Source organism: Apodemus sylvaticus, chromosome 2 (genome assembly GCF_947179515.1).
Source record: "Apodemus sylvaticus chromosome 2, mApoSyl1.1, whole genome shotgun sequence".
Taxonomy (NCBI): domain Eukaryota; kingdom Metazoa; phylum Chordata; class Mammalia; order Rodentia; family Muridae; genus Apodemus; species Apodemus sylvaticus.
The window spans coordinates 57285285-57309217 of record NC_067473.1 but is presented as its reverse complement, the minus strand read 5'-3'; the positions used below and the strand labels follow the sequence as shown (position 1 = coordinate 57309217).

The window sequence follows — 23933 nt, the reverse complement described above, 5'->3', positions numbered from 1 at the left end:
TCCTTAATCAAGCACAATTACCTCTTCTATAAAATGGTGACAACAGAAACCCATCTATACTGGCTCGAAGAGTTGATACATTTTCCATATTTACAATACCAGCACATAGTAGGTGTAAATCATATTAGCTCCACTGAAATTGCTTTTGCTAATTTAAATATTATAAAACATCAGAAATCAGAGTATTTTGTCAAAAAAATAAATTCACCAAGCAAAAAAGAAAAGTCACAACTCTTAGAAAAAATATATCTTTAAGAAATATCATTTCTTCTCTTACACATACTTAACCACCTAATGAATAATTTGTGAACTCTGACTCTATCCACATCACTATTCTGGGAACAGGTAAGATATAAGCCCTACCTACAATCAGTGATCTACCACATAAATAAAAGCACTTATATGATAATGAAATTCATGTAGCTTATGATAGCATAAGGAAAAACACGTAGTATCTGAGATACTCAGAAAGCTGAGTAAATTTAAGCCAAGTCCAAGCAGATGGGATTTGGAGTCACTCCTAGAAAATATATAGTCAATTAATAAAGAAAATCAAGCCAGCAAAATGGCTCAACAGATAAAGGCATTTGTTGCACAATCTGACAACCTACGTTCCATCCCTGGACTCAAGGGCAAAGGCAGAGAAATGATTCATAAAGGCTATCTTCTGACCCATAAAAATAGATTGGGACCTTTGTGGGAAAGGTCAGCCCATGAGGGGGCAGAGAACAAGTGCTGTGTGGAGCTCAGTCCCACCTGATCCATCTCCAACACAACCTCTACACCTAGGCTCTGGGACCTGTGTGTAAGGGGCAGAAAGAGTGGAAGAGCCAAAGAAACAGGAAGCTACTGTGAGAGTGCATCTCCTGGAAACGTCTGAGAAGCTCTCCCAACATGGTTGCCTAAATAAGACCTGAGCAAGGACTACATCAACAGACATGATAACACAAGGGGGAAATCTCACAGGGCCCTCAACCCTAGGCAACCCTTGAAAAAGAACCATAGCACCTAAGGAATTCGGAGAGCAGGAGAAATAGTCCTCTCCAGGGAAAAGCCCCCAATTTGGTCTTCTAGTACCAAGTGGTCAGCCCTGGAATCATATACATACAAGCAACATTATAAACATTGGTCAGGTTGTACTGCCATGTTTAGAAATATATATATATATATATATATTAGAAATATATTTATATACATGGGAAGGGTTGGAGGGAGAAAAGGGAAGGGGCAAAACTGAAATGGTTATATCATAATTTCAAAAAACAATTTTTTTTTTTTTGGATTCGGTTTTTTTTTGAGACAGGGTTTCTCTATGTAGCCCTGGCTGTCCTGGAACTCACTCTGTAGACCAGGCTGCTATAACACAAACTCCCTTAAAGTCAAGGAAATTCTTTGCATCTTTTAGTGTAATTTGACAAACTGATACTAAATTTACCATGGAAGAAATGAGAGTCAAGAAGATATAAGTAATTTTGAACAAAATGACAGACCATTTTACAAAAAGGCACAGACAAGACCAACTGAACAAAATAAAAACCTAGAGATACATACATATGTGAAAATTTGGCATGTAACATATAGCATCATAAATAAGAAAAAAAAGATTCAATAAACACAGCCAACTGGCTACACAGAGCAAAAATATAATTAGATCCCTGGCTCACAGCACAAATAAAAGTGTATTTTTGATGGGTTAAAGAAAAAATAGAAAATTCTCTTAAAGATAATAGGATGAAAATTTTTACTTAAAATTATATTCTTTAAATAAGGTTGAGGTACTTTTTGCATTAAAATTTTCATAGTAGAAGATATCATGAACAAAGTACAAAGATAAACAATATTTATAACCCACACAGCAGACAAAGGATTTGTATCCAGAATACAAAAACAGTTATAAATAGGGGGTAAAGGAACAATGTATATTACACACTGCCTTGTCTGAGAGGGGACAGTTCCGCTCCTCTAACACAAAGATTTTAGTTGGAATGGATAATTACTATAATAAACTGCTTTAAAAAAAAAAAAGCCTTAGACTTTTATTAATTAGTAAAAGAGAGAATAGGTTATTCCCTTCTGCAAAACTAAACAGATGAAGTCTATGGCTTATACTCCTGGCCCTCTCCCACCACAATGCAACTAACCAACTCTATCCTCACACAGAGTTAAGACCAATTGTCCTCATTTGCGTTTTGTTGCAATGACAAACACCACAACTAAAAGCAACTTGGGAAGAAAAGGGTTTATTTTAGCTCATGGACTACAATCATTCATCAGGGAGGCCAAGGCAAGAACTACAGGCAGAAACTTGAAGCAGAAACCAATGGAGGAAGGCTGCTCACTGGCTTGCTGCCTCTGACTTGTGCAGCCACCTTTTTTTTTCCCCCCTCACTTTTTCAGGACAGGGTTTCTCTGTGTAGCCCTGGCTGTCCTAGAACTCACTCTGTAGACCAGGCTGGCCTTCAGCTCAGAAATCTGCCTGCCTTTGCCTCCCAAGTACATACCCCAGATTCACCTTTCTGGGGAATTTATGGCCCACAGTGGGATAGGCCCAGCTTCGTCAAAGAAACGCAGGCCAAACTGATCTAGGCCATTCTTCAGTTGAGGTTCTCTCCTCATGAGGTAACTCCATGTTTGTGTTGACAGCTGAAGCCAACTATGATACCAGTATAGAGAACAATAAAGACACACAGAAACAACAGAGAAGTGGCTTTCCAAGTCTCTCTTGTCCTCTGTTCTGTTAAAAGACTGTTTACATGAGTCCAGTTCTTTTAACCCCATCAAATGCTACAGTTTGCAACTTGAATGTTGCCCAGAGAGCCATGTGTTGAGGATGCTGAGAGGCAGTGAAACCTTGAGGAGGCAGTCAGTGCCTGTGGACTTAGACCAATGGATACATGACTTTAAAGGACGCCAGGCTCTTCCTGTCTCTTTTTGTTTCCTGGACAGCATGAAGTGAGCAGCCTCCTCTGCCACATGTACCCCACACTGTTTAATGGCTTGTCCAAGCAACCATGAACTGAATCCTCCTAAAATTATAAGTAAACCTGCTCCTTCTCATGAGCTGATTTATCTCAGGTGTTTGTTACTCCAAGGAAAAATACTCGAGTTTAATTTCTATAACTTACAACAAAGAATTTGATGAAGTTATTTAATTAAGTCCTGAACAAAAATTAGTCAACAAAGGGCAACACTCATTTTTGAAAAGCCTTAAAATAAATAAATTAGAACATAAGTAATAGGGCCATAAAATAACAATCTGAAACCCTAAAATGAACATAATTAACCTAAATAAATCCTAACAACCCATTTTAGTACATGCCATTTAATTAAAAGCACACATGGACCAAAACAGTGATTCAGTAAATCAACTATATATGTTTCCAACAAACATACATAAGCTTATCTATTCTATTTGTTACATCTTGATTATATAGCAAAATTATGCAAAAATCAACTAAAATAATTTCCCAATCATTATGAGCTAAAATGCTACTCTGACAAGATGCTGGAAACAGGCTGGACCTGGTTGTGCAGGGCTGTGACCTGAGTGATCACAGGCTACAACAAGACCATAAACCCAAGGCCCACCCAGGCTCCAGAATGAGTCTGAGGTCACCCTTGACAAGTGCATAAGATCCTGTCTCAAAAGATTAGAATACAAAAAGTCTGAAGATACAGCTTAGTGATACAGAGCAGAGTACCTATCAGTCATGTACAATGGTCAATACCAAAACCCAACAACAACAACAACAACAACAACAACAACACACACACACAAACCCCAATTCTTTTCCTATGTCAAGACCACTCCTTCTACTGTAAAAAATAATTATTCAATTGACTTATGGGATAAAACACCAGAGCACTTCTCACACTTTGGTCATCAAATTCATTAAAACTCCTTATACCAAACCTCCAGAAAGAATCTTCATTGTAGGGAAATGAATTATTTCATCAGTATCTCTACCAAGTCCCTCAGAGTTTTCACCAATATAATTTGAAAACAAAACAAAAAAACAAAGATAAAGAACTTGCCCACTTGCCCATTGTGGATAATAGAACAATTCAAATCCAACACAGCTGCTGTTGAAAGCATCTATAGACTTCTACAGAGATGAAAGTGGGCATGAATGTGTGTGAATAGCACAGCCCTCCAGAAAAGCTACCAGCCCTGGAAAGTAAGGACCAAGAGGGAGAAAGTCTGGCTTGGCAGTCACCACAAATTGCATCCTCTAGGAACTTTCACTAATTCAAAAGGTATCAAAACTCCATGAACTGAGGTAGTACCAGCTAGGTCACAGAGCACTGCTGCTCTAAGCTTAGTACTAAAGAAGTCATTTTCTTTCTTATCAGGTGAAAAGAACAAAGCAAAGCTATAATCCAAAACTGACATCCAAACCTTTGTGGAACACCTTACTTTACAAATCTTCATGTCTATGTCACATAGATTTCATTCTCTAAAATGAGAATCGTGATCTTCCTCTGAAGCGAAAATGAATCTCTCATTATCATTTCAACATGATTTCAGTGCCAATTTCTTTCTGCCTTGGTTCAGAAGGCAGAAAATATGTAAATAATAACCACTAACATTTCAAACAGTATAGGAAGAGAACAAGCTAGGGTTCCCTGCAAGGCTTGCAAATTCCAAGGGTCACTTACACCGTGTTACGTACAGAAAGAAGAGCACGTTCACAGCGGTGCAGGGTGAGCCTCTGCGCAGGCTGCCTTACCAGCATGTCAGTGGCGCTGAGGTAGTGCTTGCTGGCCATGCACTGTTCCAACTTTTGAGGCACTTGCTTGATGTTTTCAATTTCATCCAGTAGGTTCAGGACATGCTTATGCTCAATTCCTTCAATCCACAGTTTACGAAGTTCATCCCGTTTGCAATGCAGCAGCATCTTGCAGGAAAGCAGATTCTCTTTTACCTACAATAAAACACATTTGCTCTTCAGGTGGTGCAAAGTCTTGCCTAACCTGGTTAGTATTCCTCACTGGCCCTGTGTGTGTAACAGTTCCTAATTTCCTCCCACCTGTTCCCCTTGGTTGATCCTCTTGCAGAAGTCTAATCCTGATTTTGGACTGAGTCACCTATGTGCTTCACTACCACTCTGTGTTTCTAATTTTTCTCCCATGAAATGAGAAAACTACTCCTAGCATACCTTTGAGTGAATCTAGAAATAATTCAATGGGCATCGGGCACTCTGAGAATCTGGAGTAGCATATAAATGTGAATGATCAGGATAAGAGCCCCGTGCTAATCTCCCTTCCCCAATTTCCCTTGCAGGTGAAGGCCACTTGGTCCACACTTACAGCTCTAGAAATCCAGCCAAAGTTTACACCCCAGAATCTCAGTGCTCACCTCAAAGGACCAGAATAAAATTAGGCCCAACAGTGAAAAAGAAATAAAAACATAGAAAATTTCAAAGAGTCATGATAGTTTTTTTTTTTTTTTGCCTCCCATTTTAAGCATCAGTTAGAAAATTTAATATTAAACAGACAATCTCCACCATTCTGTACACCTATGCATTTGAACTGCTGCACAGGCAAAATGTGATCAAATAAAGGTAGAGAAGTTTGGGGATAAAAAGGGCTTGAGGAAAGACAGTAATCACATTCACATCATAGTTTTCTACCCTTAAAATCTTCAATGTTTAAAACATGCGAAAGGAATTTTTAAAAATGATAAGGTCTCATGTAGCCTCTTTCTCCCATGCACTAGGCTTCAAGCATGTGCTGCTACATTTGGGTTTTTGTTGGGGAAGAAGGGGATTTTTAAACTCATTATCATCAAAATTCACATCACTCATTCAAACATTGTTGACAGTCCTAGCATAGGCTTCTATTTAGTTTGTCTCTATTTCCCCTGAGGTGACTGCAACTCCAGTGTAACATTGGTGTATTCTGACAACCATGTACACCTATATAATCCAAACTGTCAACAGTACAAGGCATGCCCATCACCCTAGAGAGTCTGTGTGTCTGTTCTTCTGAAAACCTGTATTCTCCTTCAATGAGAATGTTTTGGGAGTGAGCATACAATTGACACTGTGTTTCTGATAACTATAAAATGAAATTTCAGAATTTACCTAACAAGCATGGAAAACCTGGAAAAGGCTGGAAAGTTTCTTCAGAAAACAACTTTAATTTTAATAATTTCATAATATCTAAATCAGTTTTCTATACAACTTTCATGTAAAAAAAAGTAGTCATGAATAAGAAGAGCGTGTGATGTTCCCTGAGGAGCATGGGAGCAGGACTCCATGGAGGGGTTAAAGAAAAGCTGACGAAGGCTGTTCTAGCTTTCCCCACTACTTCTTGCAATTCCAATGATAAAATTACCTAATTGATAACTTTTCTGGGAAATAATTCAGTCACAGAAATGTGAAGATTTCAATGGTAAAAGCAAAGAGAGTCTATAGACACTGACATCAAGAAAGAAAGAACAGAGGAGGAAGAATGAACAGAAGACCACAGTACAATCCTAGAAGCCAGTGAGATAGATGGTGGAACTTAGCAGATTGGGAAGGCTGAGGCCTCAGCCTGGAGTAGGTTTAGCTGCATTGAAGGGCAGCAGCAGAACATGAAAAGCATAAATGAAGAATTCAGACTCCCACAGGGATAGCTTGAAGACCAGCATCCATCAAGCAGCATGGGCAGGAGTCCTTCTGCTAGCACTAGCCAAAGCCAGACAGTTAGAAAGGATGCATGAAATGAATGAGGGAGACAACAGAACAAGCAGAGGTTGTGTCAGGGCAACCAAGAATTCCGTGGCAGTCTGGCCTTTCTTGAGAATCTGTCTTACAGGAAGACGAAGAAAGGAATTGGCACAGGAATGGGACAGGGACAGGAAAAAGGGATGAAAAGTAAGAGATAGAAAATGAGAGGGATAAAGCAATAGAGAGACAGACAGCAAAGACAGTAGATGAAAATCTAAAAGCTTTTGAAAGAAAACAGCAGGGCCAACACAAAAGTTGGTGAATTAGACCCCAACTAAAGCTTCTAAGACAAAGGAACATTATCTCTTCACATTTCTGCGCCTGAATTATTTCCCAGAAAAGCTATCAATTAGGTATGAAGAAAAAGACATTTTCAACCATGCAAGTACTCACGAAATAAACACTACATGAACAGAATCAGCAAATGTCTGAGAAGTGCCGCTTCATCAACACAAGAACACAGATGAAATGTGTAAGGTTGGGATTCCTACCCAGAAGAAGGCTACAGGGCTGTCCGCATCACCCCAGCAAGAACAGTGGCAGCAAGAACTGCACAGAAGACAAAACCATCAATGGCTCAGATGTAAATATTTACATAATTATAGTAAGGTGGCACAGAAAGCTTAACCAGCACAAGAATAGCTACCATATTTTTTAAAAAGGAAGGAGGACTACATGGTGGTGGTCAGGAGAGAGAAAGACTAAATCACTCTCCCTATATAGAGGAAGTCAACTGTGATGGCTTGCATATGCTTGTTCGAGGGAGTGGCACTATTGGAAGGTGTGGCCTTGGAAGAAGTGTGTCACTATGGGGTGGGCATGGTGATCTTCCTCCTAGCTGCCTGAGGATGCCCAATCTTCCACTAGCAGCCTTTAGATGAAGATGTAGAACTCTCAGCTCTGCCTATACCATACCTGCCTAGATGTTGCTATGCTCCCACCTTGATGATAATGGACTGAACCACTAAACCTGTAAGTCAGCAACAATTAAATGTTGTCCTTTATAAGACTTGCCTTGGTTATAATGTCTGTTCACAACAGTAAACCCCTAACTAAGACAACATACAGTTTCCAAAACAGGAAACTCAAGAACAGTATAAGCACAGTATCAGACACGGAAATGTCTAGGAGGGAAAACTCAGCAATACAAGTTGAAGCCTTTGCATGGCTAGACTTGGGACCAGGCAAAGATGATGTGATATTTGTAATTACTATGTCTGGCTTTCTTTTGTCTTAAATATTTCTAAAAGACCGTCAGATTCCCTTATAGTTCTTAACCTAAGTAGCTATTATTAAACTCCATTTAAAAACGTTAGAATTTGATTTCCGATATTCTCTTATGACTTTAATTCTACAATTCTAGTCTTTCTCTCCATGTGTAATGGCTACTATGAAAGTAGGTAAAAATAAATTTTGTCAAAACACCCATCTAGGCTCTTGACCAAAAATGGGGGAATAAACTTTAAAAATGTGCATAAAGCTTGGCAAATTCTTGTGTGATGGGAAAAGACTATGATGGAATTTCATACTAGTATACACATATAATCAGATCACTTCCCGCTTTTGCTTACTACATGGAAACTAAAGAGAAAATACGTAGAATGGCAGGAAGACACAATGACATTGGGCTACACAGAAATAATCACCAAGTTTATTGCCTCAATTGAACTAACAAGGTAGAAACATAAGAAACTACAAGAAATTATACTACCAAACTATCCTGAATCTTTGTCTTTTTTATTAGAAAATCATAAAATATTGGAAATGGGACCAGTCAGCAACAAAAAAAAGAAAAAAACATGAAAAATATAAAACTGGTATAATGAGAAAAGACAGCTGCAATAACAGCATGTGTAGGAGTTCCACAGCGGGCAGATCTAAACCAGTGACAGAGTGTATGTCAGCAGCTGTGCACAGCAGGACACAGGTGTGAGCCGACTGTGAGAAGCAGAAGGCCACATTTAGTAGTGCACATTGTGTAACCTAAGCATTTAGAAAGCGGAGGCAGGAGGAGCCTAAGTTTGAGACCAGCCTAAGCTACAATAGCCAAGTCTAAAGTTAGCCTGGGCTACATGGCAGGAGTAAATTCTCAGACACAACAGTAACAAATTCAAATATATAAACACCAAATTCACTGACCTGTACTATCAAAGTACATGCATATTACTACATGAAAAATACATCTCAATAAGATGAGGAATAAGTCATTATAGGAAATAATATAGATAGGGAGCAAGCTTTAAACCCAGCATTCAGTAGGCAGCTCTCTGTAAATTCAAGGCCATCCTGACCTACATAGTAAGCTCTAGAACAGCCAAAGACTACATAGAGAGAACCTGTCTTAAAAAAAAAAAAAAAAAAAAAAAAAAAAAAAAAGAATATGGAAATATGGAGGTTCCTGGTTAAAACAAAATAAGATAAAATAACAGTACTGTATGAACCACGAATTCCAGTACTGGGCATTCAGATAGTTTCCAACTCACAATGCTAACTTCACAATGGCATAAAAGTGAGACATATTCAGCAGACACATTCCCTCATTTCTGATCATTTCCTAGGTTAGCACTATGTGCTGTGTCGCTCTGTAACAATGCTGGGCAGCAGCTGTAAGCCATAGGTCCCAGAGAGCCACACAATCAGGAGGGTAAACAAAGGACTTCCCACAGCACTACAGTCAAGCTGGATGTTCGACAGACGAGATATGTTACATGTACTTTTTAGTTTGTGGCATTTTCACATTATAATGGGTGTATTTAAATATAATCCAACCATAAATCAAGGAACATCTGTATATCTAAAGGAAATGAAATCAGTATGTCAAAGAGACATCTGCACTGCCATGCTCATACGGTGTTAAAGACAATGAGACAGAATCAATGTATCAACAGACAAACAGTTACAGATTATATGCATGTACTTGTAGCATTCATTCTTTAAATGTATGAGTCTTCTCCTAAATCCTGACATTTGCAGCAACATTCAACTGTAAGACATCATGCTGAGGGAAAGAAGCCAGGCATACAACCACCACACGAACTCACATGTGAAAATGTTTAAGTTAAACTCAGAAGAGAATGACAGTTACCAGAGGGTGAGACTGAAAAGATATTACCCACAGAATACAAATTCTTAATTAGATAAGAAGAGTAAATTCAGGAGATCTATTATACAACATTCTGACTAATAGCAATGTGTTTTATACTTGAAAATTGCTAAGAGATACTATAAGTTGTTTTACTACAGAGAAATAATATCTATGTGAATGATGCACATATTATTTGATTTCACCATTCAATGTGTTCATATTTCTAAATACCATGGTGCATCCATAAATGTATATAATTTTTATTTGTTGATTAATAAATTTAAATTGTCTTTTTAAATGTGAATGAAAACAGGGACTCTATCTGTGAAAAAGGTACCAAATTCATATTCTGATTTCATAAATGTGATGAAAGCGTCTTCACTCAGTTATGCTATGTTTAATTAATACTGAAAGATTGTATTCCCTTGTCGCATTTATAAATCCATGGAAAGCCAAGCTTCATTCATAAATAAATCCATGGAAAGCCAAGTTGTTAAAATCATGCCATCATGCATGGAATTATGGTAACTTGACATTTGCTTCAAATCATGTGTTCAGCTGCACCAAGAACCTCAGGGTCAATACTTAAAACTATAAGTCACTCTAATTAGAAACCAGAAGAAGAAAATATAAGCAAGCCTCAAGAGGCTATTGAAAGGGAAATGTGAGATGAGACAGGTGGCACAGAGGTAACAATTTTTGTAACCCAACCACGGGACAAACAACTAATGAAGAAAACTAACTAGGACTTTAAAAAAATAAAACCTGCCTTATCGTTTTTTAAGAGGAATCACAGAGATTCACTTATGGACTAACACATAAAGGAATAACATATAAAGCCTAGGGATGACACAGAAAGACCATAATCTCCAATAATTCTGTTTCAACAAAGACAGAAAAGTGCTGAATTCAAATCGAGAAATAAAGAGGGAAATGCCTCTGTGTGCTAATGCCACAATCAAAGCACAATACATGTACAAGCAGCATGGGACACCTGTGGGCCAGAAAGAACCCAAGGTATTCCTGGAAGCAAGAAACGGTCACTAAAAATCAGCACATCAGTGTCACTTAGGTTTACAAACACAAACTACTCCTCTGTCTCTTTTGTGGTGTGGAAGTAAGTCTGCATCTAAACGCTTTCATGCACACATTTGCCTGTGAGAAGGGAGCAATGGAGTTTTTTCAACAGTTTATAAAAAGTTCATAGAAAGAATGACCTTGAGAAACATCACCCTGCTCTGTCTACTAACCCTTTGGCACTATAGGTCATATTTAAACTACCCTCACATTTTTATTCCCTATGGTTCTCTTTAGTTCTTTTAACTTCCATTCTTGGGTTTTAAATTTTCTGAAAATTACCATTCAACTCATTCCAAGAGCAATACCCTTCTCTTCAGCTACTAGATGCCGACACAGATCAAGAAACCCTTGGACTTTAAGGAAGGAACACCTCATGGTTCCCACAACGACAATAATGCACCTAAGACTACTGTCCAGCATTTAAATTACAGCTCTTATTGCTGGTCATTGTTTAGCCTGTCCATTTCTGAAAGAGGCTTTCTTCCTTTTCTCACACAAATAGCTAAGAATTTTCACTAATATTTAGGCTGTAAATAACATCTTACAAAAGCCACGCTCTTCTCCTATGACATTCTTTGTATTAATTAAGGCTATTCTTCATCCCACGTTTACCTTTCAAAGTATACTCTTACATAAAAGTCAAAAGTCATTTTAGGTAAATGTTAAGTAATGAATGCTGCATTCCTGAATAATGAGGCCCCTAGCAATATCATTTGAATAATTATTCATAGTTATTTCTAGTTAAAGGCAAGAAAAGCAGGTTTTTAGCATGGGATCTAATATCAAGAAAACAGCCAATAGCAGGTAAAATGTTAAGTGTCTGTATGCACATAGAGAACCAAGTGTGTGCTCTACTTTGCCCACCCTTCTTCTATAATAACATGAGACTGACTACTTAATATGTTTGCAGAAATCTGCACTGAACTCCCCTCATTGCCTCCTCACACTGTGGAGAATGCACGCCATGCTTGGCAGTGCAGGGTACAAGTCTTGCATCAGTATCAAATAATTCCCATCAACCTCAAGGCCATCGTAACAGGCAACCATGCGACAGGCAGAATCTATGGATTCTGAGGCATCTCATTTTAGGCAATTTTATAGTGTATTCAACAATAATAGGATCATTCAAGAATTTTATTGTGCACATTACTTGATCTGATTGGTCGGTCATAGATGGCTTTTCATTCACAATAAATAATTTTTAATCTAGAACAAATTCCAATGGACTTAGCAAATGTAAAATGTTCAAATCACTTGGGAACAAAGTCAAACTCATCTTACATTTATCCCAAACGACATAAACTCTAACAATATAACCTAAATGGGTATACGCAAGCAATGTCAAATGGGAGGTGATGCATGGATACGAACACATCTTCATCTGACTTGCTCCACATTAAAGCACATTCCTACACGATCAGGTACAGAATGCCTTCAAATGTTAGTCATACTATGGTATTCCCACATTCAAAAACTTACTACTTCTAAAGGCTATAGATAATAAATAGTACACACTGCAAAATAAACATATACATGGACCAAGTGTCTATCAGTACATTATGGTCAGCAGACCCTAAGGCGCCAGCTCCCCTGTGCCACACGTCACAAGCCAGCTCTTTCAAGTCTCATGTCACATTCTCACCAGACTGGTCCTTCTGCTGCCTCAAGATTATTGCACCTGCTATCCTCCTTCCTCAAAGTCCCCTTACAGACTCTCTTCCTCATCCTTTCCAGATACTGATTGTCCTTCCCTGACCAACTTAGTTAAAAGATCAAATCCCACCAGGCAATGGTGATACACACCTTTAATCACAGCACTCTGGAGACAGAGGCAGGTGGATCTTGGAGTCTGAGGCCAGCTTGGCCTACAGAGTGAGGTCCAAGCCAGTCAGGACTACACAGAAAAAAACCTGCTTCAAAAATAAAATAAAATAAAATCCCTAGTCACTATTTCACTCTTTTTTTTCTCTTATTACCATGTGCCCTATTTATTCTGATTAGAACATAAACTAAAACTTAAACTCTCTGGACATAAATCTTTCAGTCCTGCAGTCCAGAGCCTAGAACAGCAATCTCTGCACAAGGCAGACATGCAGACATTGTATTTGTCTCTACCCACTACCCTCATGTAAGCTCCACGAGGGCGGGATGCATGGTGCATCATCAGCACCAAAAGCCAAGCTAGGAACATAGCTGCCACTCTGGAGATAGGTACAGACACTCTGTCTGCTTTATATTACTTTGCTAGAGACCAGAAAGAAAACTGCACATCAGATTTGAGTATCGTCAGCTTGCTAGGTGGCCCTAGAATAATGCAGCCTGATGACAGCTGACTCATTCACCATTTCACCTGCGATAAGGATATACCTGTACTTGGTATATAACCTGAAGTGCAAGCCAAAAAAAACAAAAAACAAAAACAAAAATGACATGGGAAGATAGCTTGAGAAACATTACTGCTTCTTTAACCATTAAAAAAAAAAATCTTGGGGCTGGGGAGATGGCTCAGTGTTTAAGAGAACCGCCGGTTCTTCCAATGGTCCTGAGTTCAAATCTTAGCAAACACATAGTAGCTCACAACCATCCATAACAAGATCTGATGCCCTCTTCTGGAGTGTCTGAGGATAGCCACAGCGTACTTATATATAATAAATAAATAAAACTTTTCAAAAAATCTCTTACTTTTATAACACAAAATTATCAAAATAAGGATTACAAACAAATTTACTTTTCGCTTTTCAGCATTTTTCCTTGCTTCTTAATCAAATATTAAATTGGGTTTTTTTTCAAAGTTTTCATTCGTACTTCTCATCCAAATAGTGGTACTAACTCCTAACACTGAATCAGGCAGCATTTACTTTCTTGGCAAACTAGTACAATAAAAGCTTCTTTTGTATTGTTGTTGGTGGTGGTGGTTTGGTTTGGTTTGGTTTGGTTTGGTTTGGTTTGGTTTGGTTTGGTTTTTCTTTTCCGCAAACCTCAGCCTTTGGTATACTGAAAGTAAGAAGGGTACATAGAGAACTAGAGTGTGCAAGCCCTTGAGACCGAGCCCTCATGTGCAGCATCAAGACCAAGCAGATGCATTCTATTGTCAGCAATGATGCTCCTGTACAGATGCTGCTTGGTAGGAGCAGAGCAGTAAGCACTGCTGCGACCTCCCTGGACAAAGAGAATAGGACCAAACTAATCAGGAACACAAATACTAAGATGCCCTGACCACTACCGTGATTAGCCTAGGCAAAGCCAGAAGGTCAGCAGTGCTGGACATTCATTGCCTGGTCTCTGTTAGTCAAAACAGACTGGAGTTTGTTTTAAATAAGAGCAACTCATCCACCATCTCACCCAGTTTCACAGATAAATACATAGGAGGAACCTACCATGTCTAAAGGCAACGAATTATAACATTACTTTCAAAATTGGCCGATTATTTTTAAAACACAGAGATTGCTTCAGAAAAGGCCAAAGGCTTACTGGTTCCAGAGCTGGACTCTAAGAGGCTGAACCTCTCATTCATAGCATCTGAGTATCATGTATACACTGCTCACAGAATCATACTAAAAGGTCTGGAGGACCAGAAAAAATATAACACAATGGCATGAGCACAGCTGTTCCTGGGCAGGAACAAGCTAGAGAGTCCTCTGTGGCTCACAGTCCAGACAGCACGTCCCAAACTACAGTCTGCACAGGGCATAATCTCCCAGAGGTGGCTGGGGGCAGCTTCCCTCCACTCCTTACTGTAATACTACATAAGCAGAGATCTCAGTTTCTAGCATGTTGGAGTTCTGCAATGTCTCATCTTTGTTTTTTAAAGGTGAAAGGCACTGCTTAAAAAATTAGTATGGAAAAAATGCGTCAATAAAGGCTTTAGAGTCCAGGAGTCCTTATTTCAGATTCTAAACCTGCCATGATAACAGATGCAACCTGATCTGTAGTTCCTGGCTATGCATTTGGGGGGAGCACTATGTGCATGTGTGCACATATCTGTGCAGGTGTGCACGCATAGGTATGCATAACAGATCATACCTGGCCAAAAAGAAAGTCAGCGTTCAATACAGGTAGCAATTACTGTTACTTGTCAAAGACCAGTACAAAACAGTATTAAAGGAGAGCTGCTATAAATGCACTGCATAGGAGCTCAGGAAATGTCTCAGTGGGCAGCACTAGCTGCAAAGCATGATCACCTGAGGTCAGATCCCTAACCACATAAAAACCGGGCATGGTATCACGTGCCAGAAACTACATGGTAGGAGGACATAGACAAATAAAGCCCTGATGTTTGCTGGACAGCCTGTCTAGCTGAACTGGGAAGCTTCAAATTCAGTGGGATCTTGTCTCAAAACAACAAAATGGAAAGTAATAATGAAAGATACCCAACGCTGACCTCTGACTTTCATACACAGGCAAGGAGATACAGATACTCAGACACAGACAGACACACACACACACACATGCATGTACCTGCACACATACACATACCACACCAAAAAAAAGAAAAAAGAAAAGAAAAGAAAAAATAGCCAAGAACTATAAAATACAATGTAATGGTACACAGCTTTTTTTTTTTTTTGGAGGGGGGGGGTTGAACAGTTCATCCCTTTGGTGAGATATAACAGCACCTAACAGAAACTTATTTTGTCCTTTAGGTAGTAAAGGCAGGGTACCCAGGAAACAATAGCTATTCAAAACCCCAGAAAACGTTTTCATGAATAGCAGTGGTCAGGGACCATTAGGCACTACCATGTGGTATAGCTCCAAACCACCTGTGTTAGGGAAGGTGACCGGTGTCAGACAAGAAAGGAGGCCCACCTGCTTGATTTTATTCCTCGAGTTAGTGATGCGTTCTGTGATACTCTGGTATGTGCGAATGGCTGTTGTCAGTTCTGTGTAGTGCTGAACGATCAATTCATCCAAGTCACGGTCACACTTTTCATAGGCTTCTTCAAGGCGACCTTTCTCATTTTCTCGGTCTTCAACATCATCACTGGTAGACAGAGTCCTGGTAAGGACAGATTTGTCAAGCTGTGTCAAACTCCAAAGCAACAATAAGAAGACAGCGTACAGTCAACATATTAGAGCATTCATTCTACAAACTAGGAAATGAAGTGACTTAACAGAAAATACAAAGTAACCTTTGAAGCCGATTCTAACACCATATAAATACCTGCACAGGCTGCCTAGCCACAGACTCCATCCTTCACCTAGTCTCTTGACCCCTGAAGTGATTTTAATCAGATAGCAGGTGGGCATGGATTCAGAGGAAAGCCGGGCAGCTCTTGATTTGTATGAATCATAAAAATTCCTACCAGCTCTGCTCTTCTTACAATTCTCTCTAACAAGACCTACAGAATGTCGAGAGAAATGTCCCTTCCTGAGCCCAGGCCACTGACACAAAGAGCTGAGATTCTCAGATACTTCTGTTATCTTGGGAAGCAGAAAAGCATGGTAAATGTTTCTGCAGCTGGGTCCACAGGCAACAAGGAGGAGCCATCCCCGAAGCCACCCTCCCTTCAAGACTTCGTGTTAAGGGAGAAGATAAATATTGTTGTTTAAGTCACTTGTGGATAGCCTTCTTTCGTATGTGGTAAAGGGATAAAATTTCTCACACCAAGAAACCACTTTCTAAAGAGCTCGTGTGAATGGCCTGAAATTGTACAGAGCTCCCAGCAGCCTAGGAATAAGGTCATGTTATTTCTAAAATCTGTTACAACAGCAATAACCTAAGCGACACTACAAGACACTGCCTGCATTCACTATTCCTCAAACAGCACCAACAAGACTGATAGGAATCAACAATAACCAGACAAGGAGAGAGGTACACTTATTAAAAATCTTTCAATAACTCAGTTTGATACACGGGCCACAGATCTTTGTTTCCTCCATTATCTTTCTTGGATAATTTTTTTTAATTTAGTATTATAATAAAGAAACCTTTCCCTCTTATCTGTTCACTGTGGTAATTTAGAGTTTCATTAAATTCCCTCGGATTTGTCAGCTTATACATTCAGCCTAGTTTATTTCATTTATCTTTTTTAATTTAGGGAGGGGGATATTTTAGGCTCTCAATGATGGATGCAATCAATTATAAGTCCATCATTAGAACTGCTTTCAGAGATGGTCTGTCAGCAAATCAATCACATACCCACCTCCAGATACTTTCTAGCAAAATACTGTACAACAGTCTTCTCCAAACTGTCACTCAGAGCAAGGGGTCTTAATTCATGAGCCACACAATATATAAAACTTCTTTTTCAATGTAGAAGGGAATTCAGGAGGCCTGTCTGTGGCTTCGATGTACTTTCTAAAATGAATTCTGTAAATGTGTTAGGGATGCCAAGAGATCAAGTGTTGCATGAAATGAAACAGTCCTGGGAGCTAGAAAGGGCAGTCCCAGGCCAGACCCTACCTCCTCATCTGTAAACTGGGAAGCCTAAGCCTGGTGATTTCCAATGTTGTGGGATAGAAAACACACAAGTATTTAACTACCAAAGTAAATCAACTTGATCTCAGAAGGAGAGTCAACAAAGTCACCTTTGATATTTGACTCACAGCACCTTAGCATGTCTCTCTATTGTTTCTTATGATATATAACTTTGCTCTTTAAATCTGAAGTCTTCCAGTATGCTACCCTAAAGAACAATCAAGAAATGCCTTCAATTTATCAACTGTCCCATAGGTAAGAGTCTCTGGATGTTTAACTCCATAGCTTCTGCAGAACTACCCAGCACGAGTCTGCCATTTTCACAGTGCCTTCCGCACCCTCCCTCCCATCACACACACACTGCCATTTGTGGAAGGAAACATGCCAAACATCTCTCACACTATTTACCTTAACTAGTCAGAATTACCATTAAGGAAAATGTCAGGCCCAGGGAGGACACCTTCTCTGGCATGAGCTGTCACCGCAATGCATTACCAGATCATTAGGAGTTACTTACAAAAGAGAAAGGGTTACTAAAACGAAGATTAGGAGTAAATTGAGTCCACAGGGGATCTTTTCTCCTATTTTCATTTCCAGATGAAATATTTATATAAGAAATATCCTGTGCCAAGTTTAACTCACACTGAGAGATCATCCTTTTCCTTTTGATGTAGCCTGGGATGAATGACAGTTTTGTCTTTAGTCAAACACTATTATAAAACTCACGAATTGTTACGGTATCCTTTTCAGTGAAGAGAAAGGCAGTAGGGATAATGAAAATAATAAAGACCTCCAAACTCCAGAGAGGCTGCAGATGCCAGAACCCAGCTTTATTCGGCATTCTGTCAAAAGCTCCCTCCTGTTGGACTGGATCCTGTGATCCTCCAGTCCCCTTTCCTCACTAGAAGTAGTTTGGCTTTGAAGAGACTAAAGGATCTCCCTGCCCCATGCAGTGAGAATAAGAGATCCTAGAAGAATCCAAAACCCAGGTCTGTGTACAGTTTGAACAGCTGCAGAGTAATTAAAAGCTCTCTGGATTCTAGCTGCCTAGGCTGGGCTCCTTATTCCACCATATTTACTACCCAGAGGACCTCAGTAACTGAATCTTATTTTGTTCATCTACAAGATGGGAAGAAGACATTCCACAGGATGGTGGTGTTAAGCACAATCAAACAAGGCCTCATTTAACATTATCTGTCAACAAACATTGTCCATAATTATTAGCTATCATTGCTACACGAAAGATTTCAGTTTAGAGGGGTTTTATCTTTGTTTGTGGTTGTTTGTTGCTTGGTTTTGAAGAAGTTGTTTGTGGTTTTCATTTTCTATGGAGCTCAAGCTGGCCTACCAATCACTGTACAGACCAGGCTGACTGCTACTATCCTCCTGCCTCTACCTCCCTCTACCTCCCAAGTGTTGGCTTTACAGACAAGCACCAGCACACTGGGTACTACAATGCAGTTTTAATTTAATTTAAACAAGAAAATCTTCGTTCTGGTGGACAGTACGTACTGATGAGCCAGATTTTACATCTCTACTTTTGAAACGTTAATACTAAGCCTCATTGTCCTATGTCCAGCACATGGGGAAGGGTGTAAACATTAGGCCCAGAGCACAAACAGAAACAATACAATGGCCACTTAATGAGCCTTTTTCTGATACAGACACAGAGCTCAGAGAAGGAAATAACGTGCACATACCACATATGCATGCAGCATACCCTCCCTCCTTCCACCACACATGTGAACTGTTGTGCTCCCTCCTTCCACCACACATGTGAACTGCTGTGCTCCCTCCTTCCACCACACATGTGAACTGCTGTGCTCCCTGCCTCTCGGCCTGAGCTGAGAACTTCACCCTGACTGATGACAGCTCACCTGTAAGAAAGCAGGGGTCAGATAAAGACAAAAAGATGCACATGGGCCCTACTACAGGTTTTCCTTTTTCTGGTTTTTTGTTTGTTTGTTTGTTTTTTGTTTTTTTATTTGTTTGTTTGCTTTTCTCTTTAAGAAACACTGTTGGACCTGACAAACAGTTAAAAAGAACAACAAAAAGACAGAAGCAAGGAACATGATATAAAGTTAAAACTCCAAGATGCATTCAAATTACACGGGCACTCTTTAGCTTTTGCTCTGCCCTATCTCATGTAAACTGTGATTACAATTTACAAAGTGCTGCTGAGTGAACATGAGCAGAAAACGCTAAACTAGACTGCAGTGAAGCTGGATGCAGAGACATTTCTGGATCACTAACAATTTTTCACTATGACACCTCTGGTATTTTACATGATGAATTATATCTCTAACCATGACTAATTAATCCCCAGGAAGGAATGTGTTCACCTAACAGGCTAAAGGGTCCACCAAATGCTTCTAGCAGGAACAAGGATGGGAGATGGTTCCAGTGATTTACAAGCCACCAGCTCCCAGTGAGTCCCAGACAAAAATTAAAACATGGCATAAAGATCTGGAAACTGAAAATAGAATTTGTCAGCTTGTTTTCTTTCTTTCTTTTTTCCTTTTATAACACCAGCTTCAGACTTTCAGTTGGCCAGTCAAATGTTGTGAGAGGAAAATACACACTCACCATCAGTGATTCCTTCTTGGAGCAATTTTGCTCTCTTTGGATTTAATAGAGTAATGGAGTCTAGACAGAAGCAAGCACATGAAAGTCACTGTCATGTTTTAAAAGATCAAAGGAAATACAAACAGAAGGGAAAGTGCACCTATGGAAATCAGGTTACTTGCCAGGACAACCCATCACTCACCAGAGCAGGGACTTTCAGTCAAAGACAGAGAAAAAGAAGAAAACAGCCAAACCAAGACCACTGCCAGGAATACACCAAATCCTTCTGAGGCCCCTCAGCAAACATGTCACACCGAGACATTTGAGGGCTGTAGGGCAGGAGTAGTTCAGTGGACAGCACTTGCCTAGCATGTGCAGGGATCCTGAGTTCAGTCCACAACATTGCATTTTTAAGAAGCCACTTTTCTTTCCCTCATTCCATTTACCTGTGCAGAAGTTGAACATATTAGCCAGCTATAGTGACACAGAACTTTAATCCCAACAGAGAGATTAAAGGCAAAGGCATGTGGCTCCTGTGGGGCAGTTCAAGAGCAGCCTAGGCTACACAGAGAGACTCTATCCAAAAAAAGTAAAATGAAACACATTCAAGTTTATAAACTGAGCAAGGCATGGAAATCTCAACACTTAGAAAGGCAGAGCCAGGAGGATCAGGAGTTGAAGCCAGCCTTTGCTACAAAGTGAATCTGTGGTCAACATGAGCTATATGAAACTGTCTCAAAAACAAAGCAAGCAAAATCAAACAGTTGTTCTCAAAAGTAAAACCACAGACTCAAACAGGGCTTTGCAGTGTGGCAAGGTGGCATCACCCTATAATCCCAGACACTTAGAGGGTAAAACAAGAGGATCATGACTTTGGGGTCAGCCTGGGTTACACAATGAGGCTCTGGCTTGGAAACAGATTTCTTAGTAAACAGAAACAAATAGAATTCTGCAACCCTGGTGAGTTCCTCAACCTCTCCGGGTAAGTTCTACCTGGTAAAACAGGCAAGAGAATAGAACTCTTGCCTCTCCGGGATGTTTTAAGGACTGAAGAAGTGCAGGGAGAAAGATGAAGCACTTCCTCACATCACAGAAGCAATATAAATCATCTATGATTCCCAGAACTGTCAGCCCAAAGCTCCACCAGCCACCCTCCCAGTTCCTGTGGCTCTGTGATGGACTCGGATCAGACCTTTCTCTGCATCCTCACAGTGCCCGGCACATTAAGTGTTGAGAAGAAGCTGCATAATGACAACAGCAAGATGCAGAAGAACGTGTAAGGTCATGCAGGAGAGCTCCCTGACTGGGACAACTGCCGTGAGTCACACACACTTATAAATCCCTGGGAAGGAAAACAACAGTTACAGTGATGGTGGCTCCATCAATTCACAGATTAGTTCAACAGGGCTTACTAAGCAGGTCACCTACCCGGTAGACTAAGTGGCTAGACACAAAGCAGTAACTAACCTGCCCTCCCTCAAGAAGCTAATATGTCAGTTTGGAGATGCAGGCCAAAAAGCGAAGGACCCTAAGGGGTTTTCCAGTCCCACACCCTCCTTACAACTTCTCTTCCTGCAGGCTAGACCAAGTTCCACTCTCCAACCACAGGAACATGGCTTATAATAGCCATTCGGGGTCGCCTTCTTAGTAACTCGCCTTGAGGGACTAATTGGAGGTCGACCTCTTGCTTCTGCATTATCTGCAACTTGGTGTCTCACTCAGGAGCATCTCAAAGTACCATTGAATGAGGGTCAGGGGTCTTACAAAAGTAGGTAGGCAAACAAGTGCAGGAGGCAGAAGCTGTGGTACAGCAGAGACCAGAGTGCCTCCCAACCCCGCACTCACACCAGCAAGGGCACAAAAAGGTACCACATGAATAGATCATTGTGAAGACATCCTCTGTGGGGAAGCTGTTCTAGAGAGGGAAGATGCCAGGCCATGAAGGAAAACAAATTCTAACTGCCATGGGCAGGAACTGACATGTGATCATGGTGGCTACCAATTGCTAGTATGGAAGTGACAGGCGATGAGTCAGTAATCAGAGCAGACACCGCTCTGTCAGCTTTTCTCTGGGTGGTCACTGAAGCCTCTACCTAAGGGTGGTGAATAACTTATCAGCCAGGAACCACATTTATGATGGTTTCGGTTTAATTATATCTCACCTCTTTCAAAACAACAAGAATCAAAAATGTTTTCTCTAAGACTATAGTAAAATATACAGCACATCATTATATAAATGTAATATATAAGTAGGTCACATGGCCACACAGAGTTCATAGTAAATGAGTTCCTAATCTAAATTTGAGCTTCCAAGCAGCCAAGGGAAAAAAATTCTAATTTTCACTTTCTAAAAGATAGACTCCGTTAGGCAAGCCAATTCTTCATTTAAAACAACCTAGGAGATATTTTACAATATAATGAAACACATCCTCAACTATCTTCTTAAAATAAGGTAACAAATTTTACATTAACATCTCTTCAGGAGCATAATTAAAACATAACCAAAAAAAAAAAAAAACCTAAAATCAGGCCTCCATATTCTGAAAGGCAATGGATATAATCCGAGTATACAGGTTTCCAATGATTTATTTTTCCATTCTAATCTAGGGATAAAATTCAGAAAACACACAGAACTAGCTAAGTTGGACCATGTTCTATTAGTTTCCTCCTCTCAGCAAATCTTTTGACAGCCCAAGCCACTGGCTAGCTGTTCTTTGCAGAGCATAGAGCACACATGTCGGTATTAAGTGTTAATGCAAGTCTAATACTACAAGTCAGCGTGACAGGCAGTGCTGAATGCAGTGGCAATCACTCCTGCAGTAGCTTCCAGACTACCTGTCTGCAGATGACAGACTCCCATTCTGGAGCCTGAGAGCATTTTAACAAGGTGAGAAAGGGCTCCAGCTTAATTATAAACTGATCTGTGTGACCCACAAAAAAGACTTTCTTTTTATGATAATGTCTCAGTACTCTACTCAACTTGAGTTTAGAGACAGAAAGCAGGGGAGGTGATGAACACTAGGAATGCTGTTCTCATGAGAAAAGCAAGAGATAGGAAGGAATCCTGTGTACACAACCAGATGAAAGGCTCTCAGAGGGCCAGGCAGTGGTGGCACAGGCCTTTAATCCCAGCACTGGAGGCAGAGGCAAGTGGATTTCTAAGTTTGAGGCCAGCCTAGTCTACTGAGTGAGTTCCAGGACAGCCAGGGCTACACAGAGAAAGCCTGTCTTGAAAAACAAAAACAAAAAACAAAAGAAAAAAAGAAGAAGAAAGGCTCTCAGAGGGACAGAGTAAGGAGGTGGCCATTTATATGCCAAGAAGAGAGGTTTCGCCCAAACCCATTCCGATAGTGCTTTGACCTTGGACTTATGGCATCCAAAACAGTGAAGAAAATACATTTCTATGTTTAGCCACCCAGTCACAGGCGTTTTGTGATAGCTACTGGAGCAGAAAGCTACACTGCCTCAAAAAGTGCAGGCAATGTTATTACAGTTAGTTAAATTCTCATTTACCCTCTCTCTGTTTGCTGTTAGTTTATCTGGTGTTTGGAGGGTTGGGTTGGGTTGGGTTTCCTTACACAGAGAATTTGTGATCTCCTGCTCTAGCTGCCAAAACCCACAAACTGAGGATGTGTACCACCAGGATCAACTTGGTTGGTTAAACTCTCAAGACAATGTTATCAATCAACCTAAACAACATGCATTCTTAACAAATATGCATGAAGAATTAGCTGCTTAATACAGTCATACATGGCTAACACACTTGTTATAAGAGATAAAGTTACACACCTAAGTCTTGGTGACCATGCAGAAAGAACATAACTGAGCCATATTTTCTGAATGCTGATAATTACTAAGGCCCCACTGACCTCTCTTCCAGAAGTAGTACAAACTAAGAAATCAACTAATGAAAATCCCCTTATGCAACTAAGAAAAAGTAATTACAAGTACACCTTCACATATCCAAAAATCACTAATCAGCAAACAACTGAGCACCATCTACAACAGGCATCAAGTGTCCTAGGCTACCCCCTTTCTGAGAAGTACTCGGGGTGGGCCTAGGAGACTA

General features: G+C 40.0%; 1 protein-coding gene across 3 annotated transcripts in view; it reads right to left on the bottom strand.

Moving 5' to 3' along the window:
- Exoc4 (exocyst complex component 4) overlaps nt 1–23933 on the bottom strand; it is a 772455-nt gene that overhangs the window by 738025 nt on the left and 10497 nt on the right. For all 3 annotated transcript variants that reach the window (XM_052173404.1, XM_052173402.1, XM_052173403.1), the window contains exons 2-3: nt 15688–15877; nt 4731–4925 (exon numbers count right to left, since the gene is read on the bottom strand). In XM_052173404.1, the coding sequence (XP_052029364.1) occupies nt 4731–4925; nt 15688–15877 (385 nt within the window). The remainder of the gene's footprint in view (nt 1–4730; nt 4926–15687; nt 15878–23933) is intronic.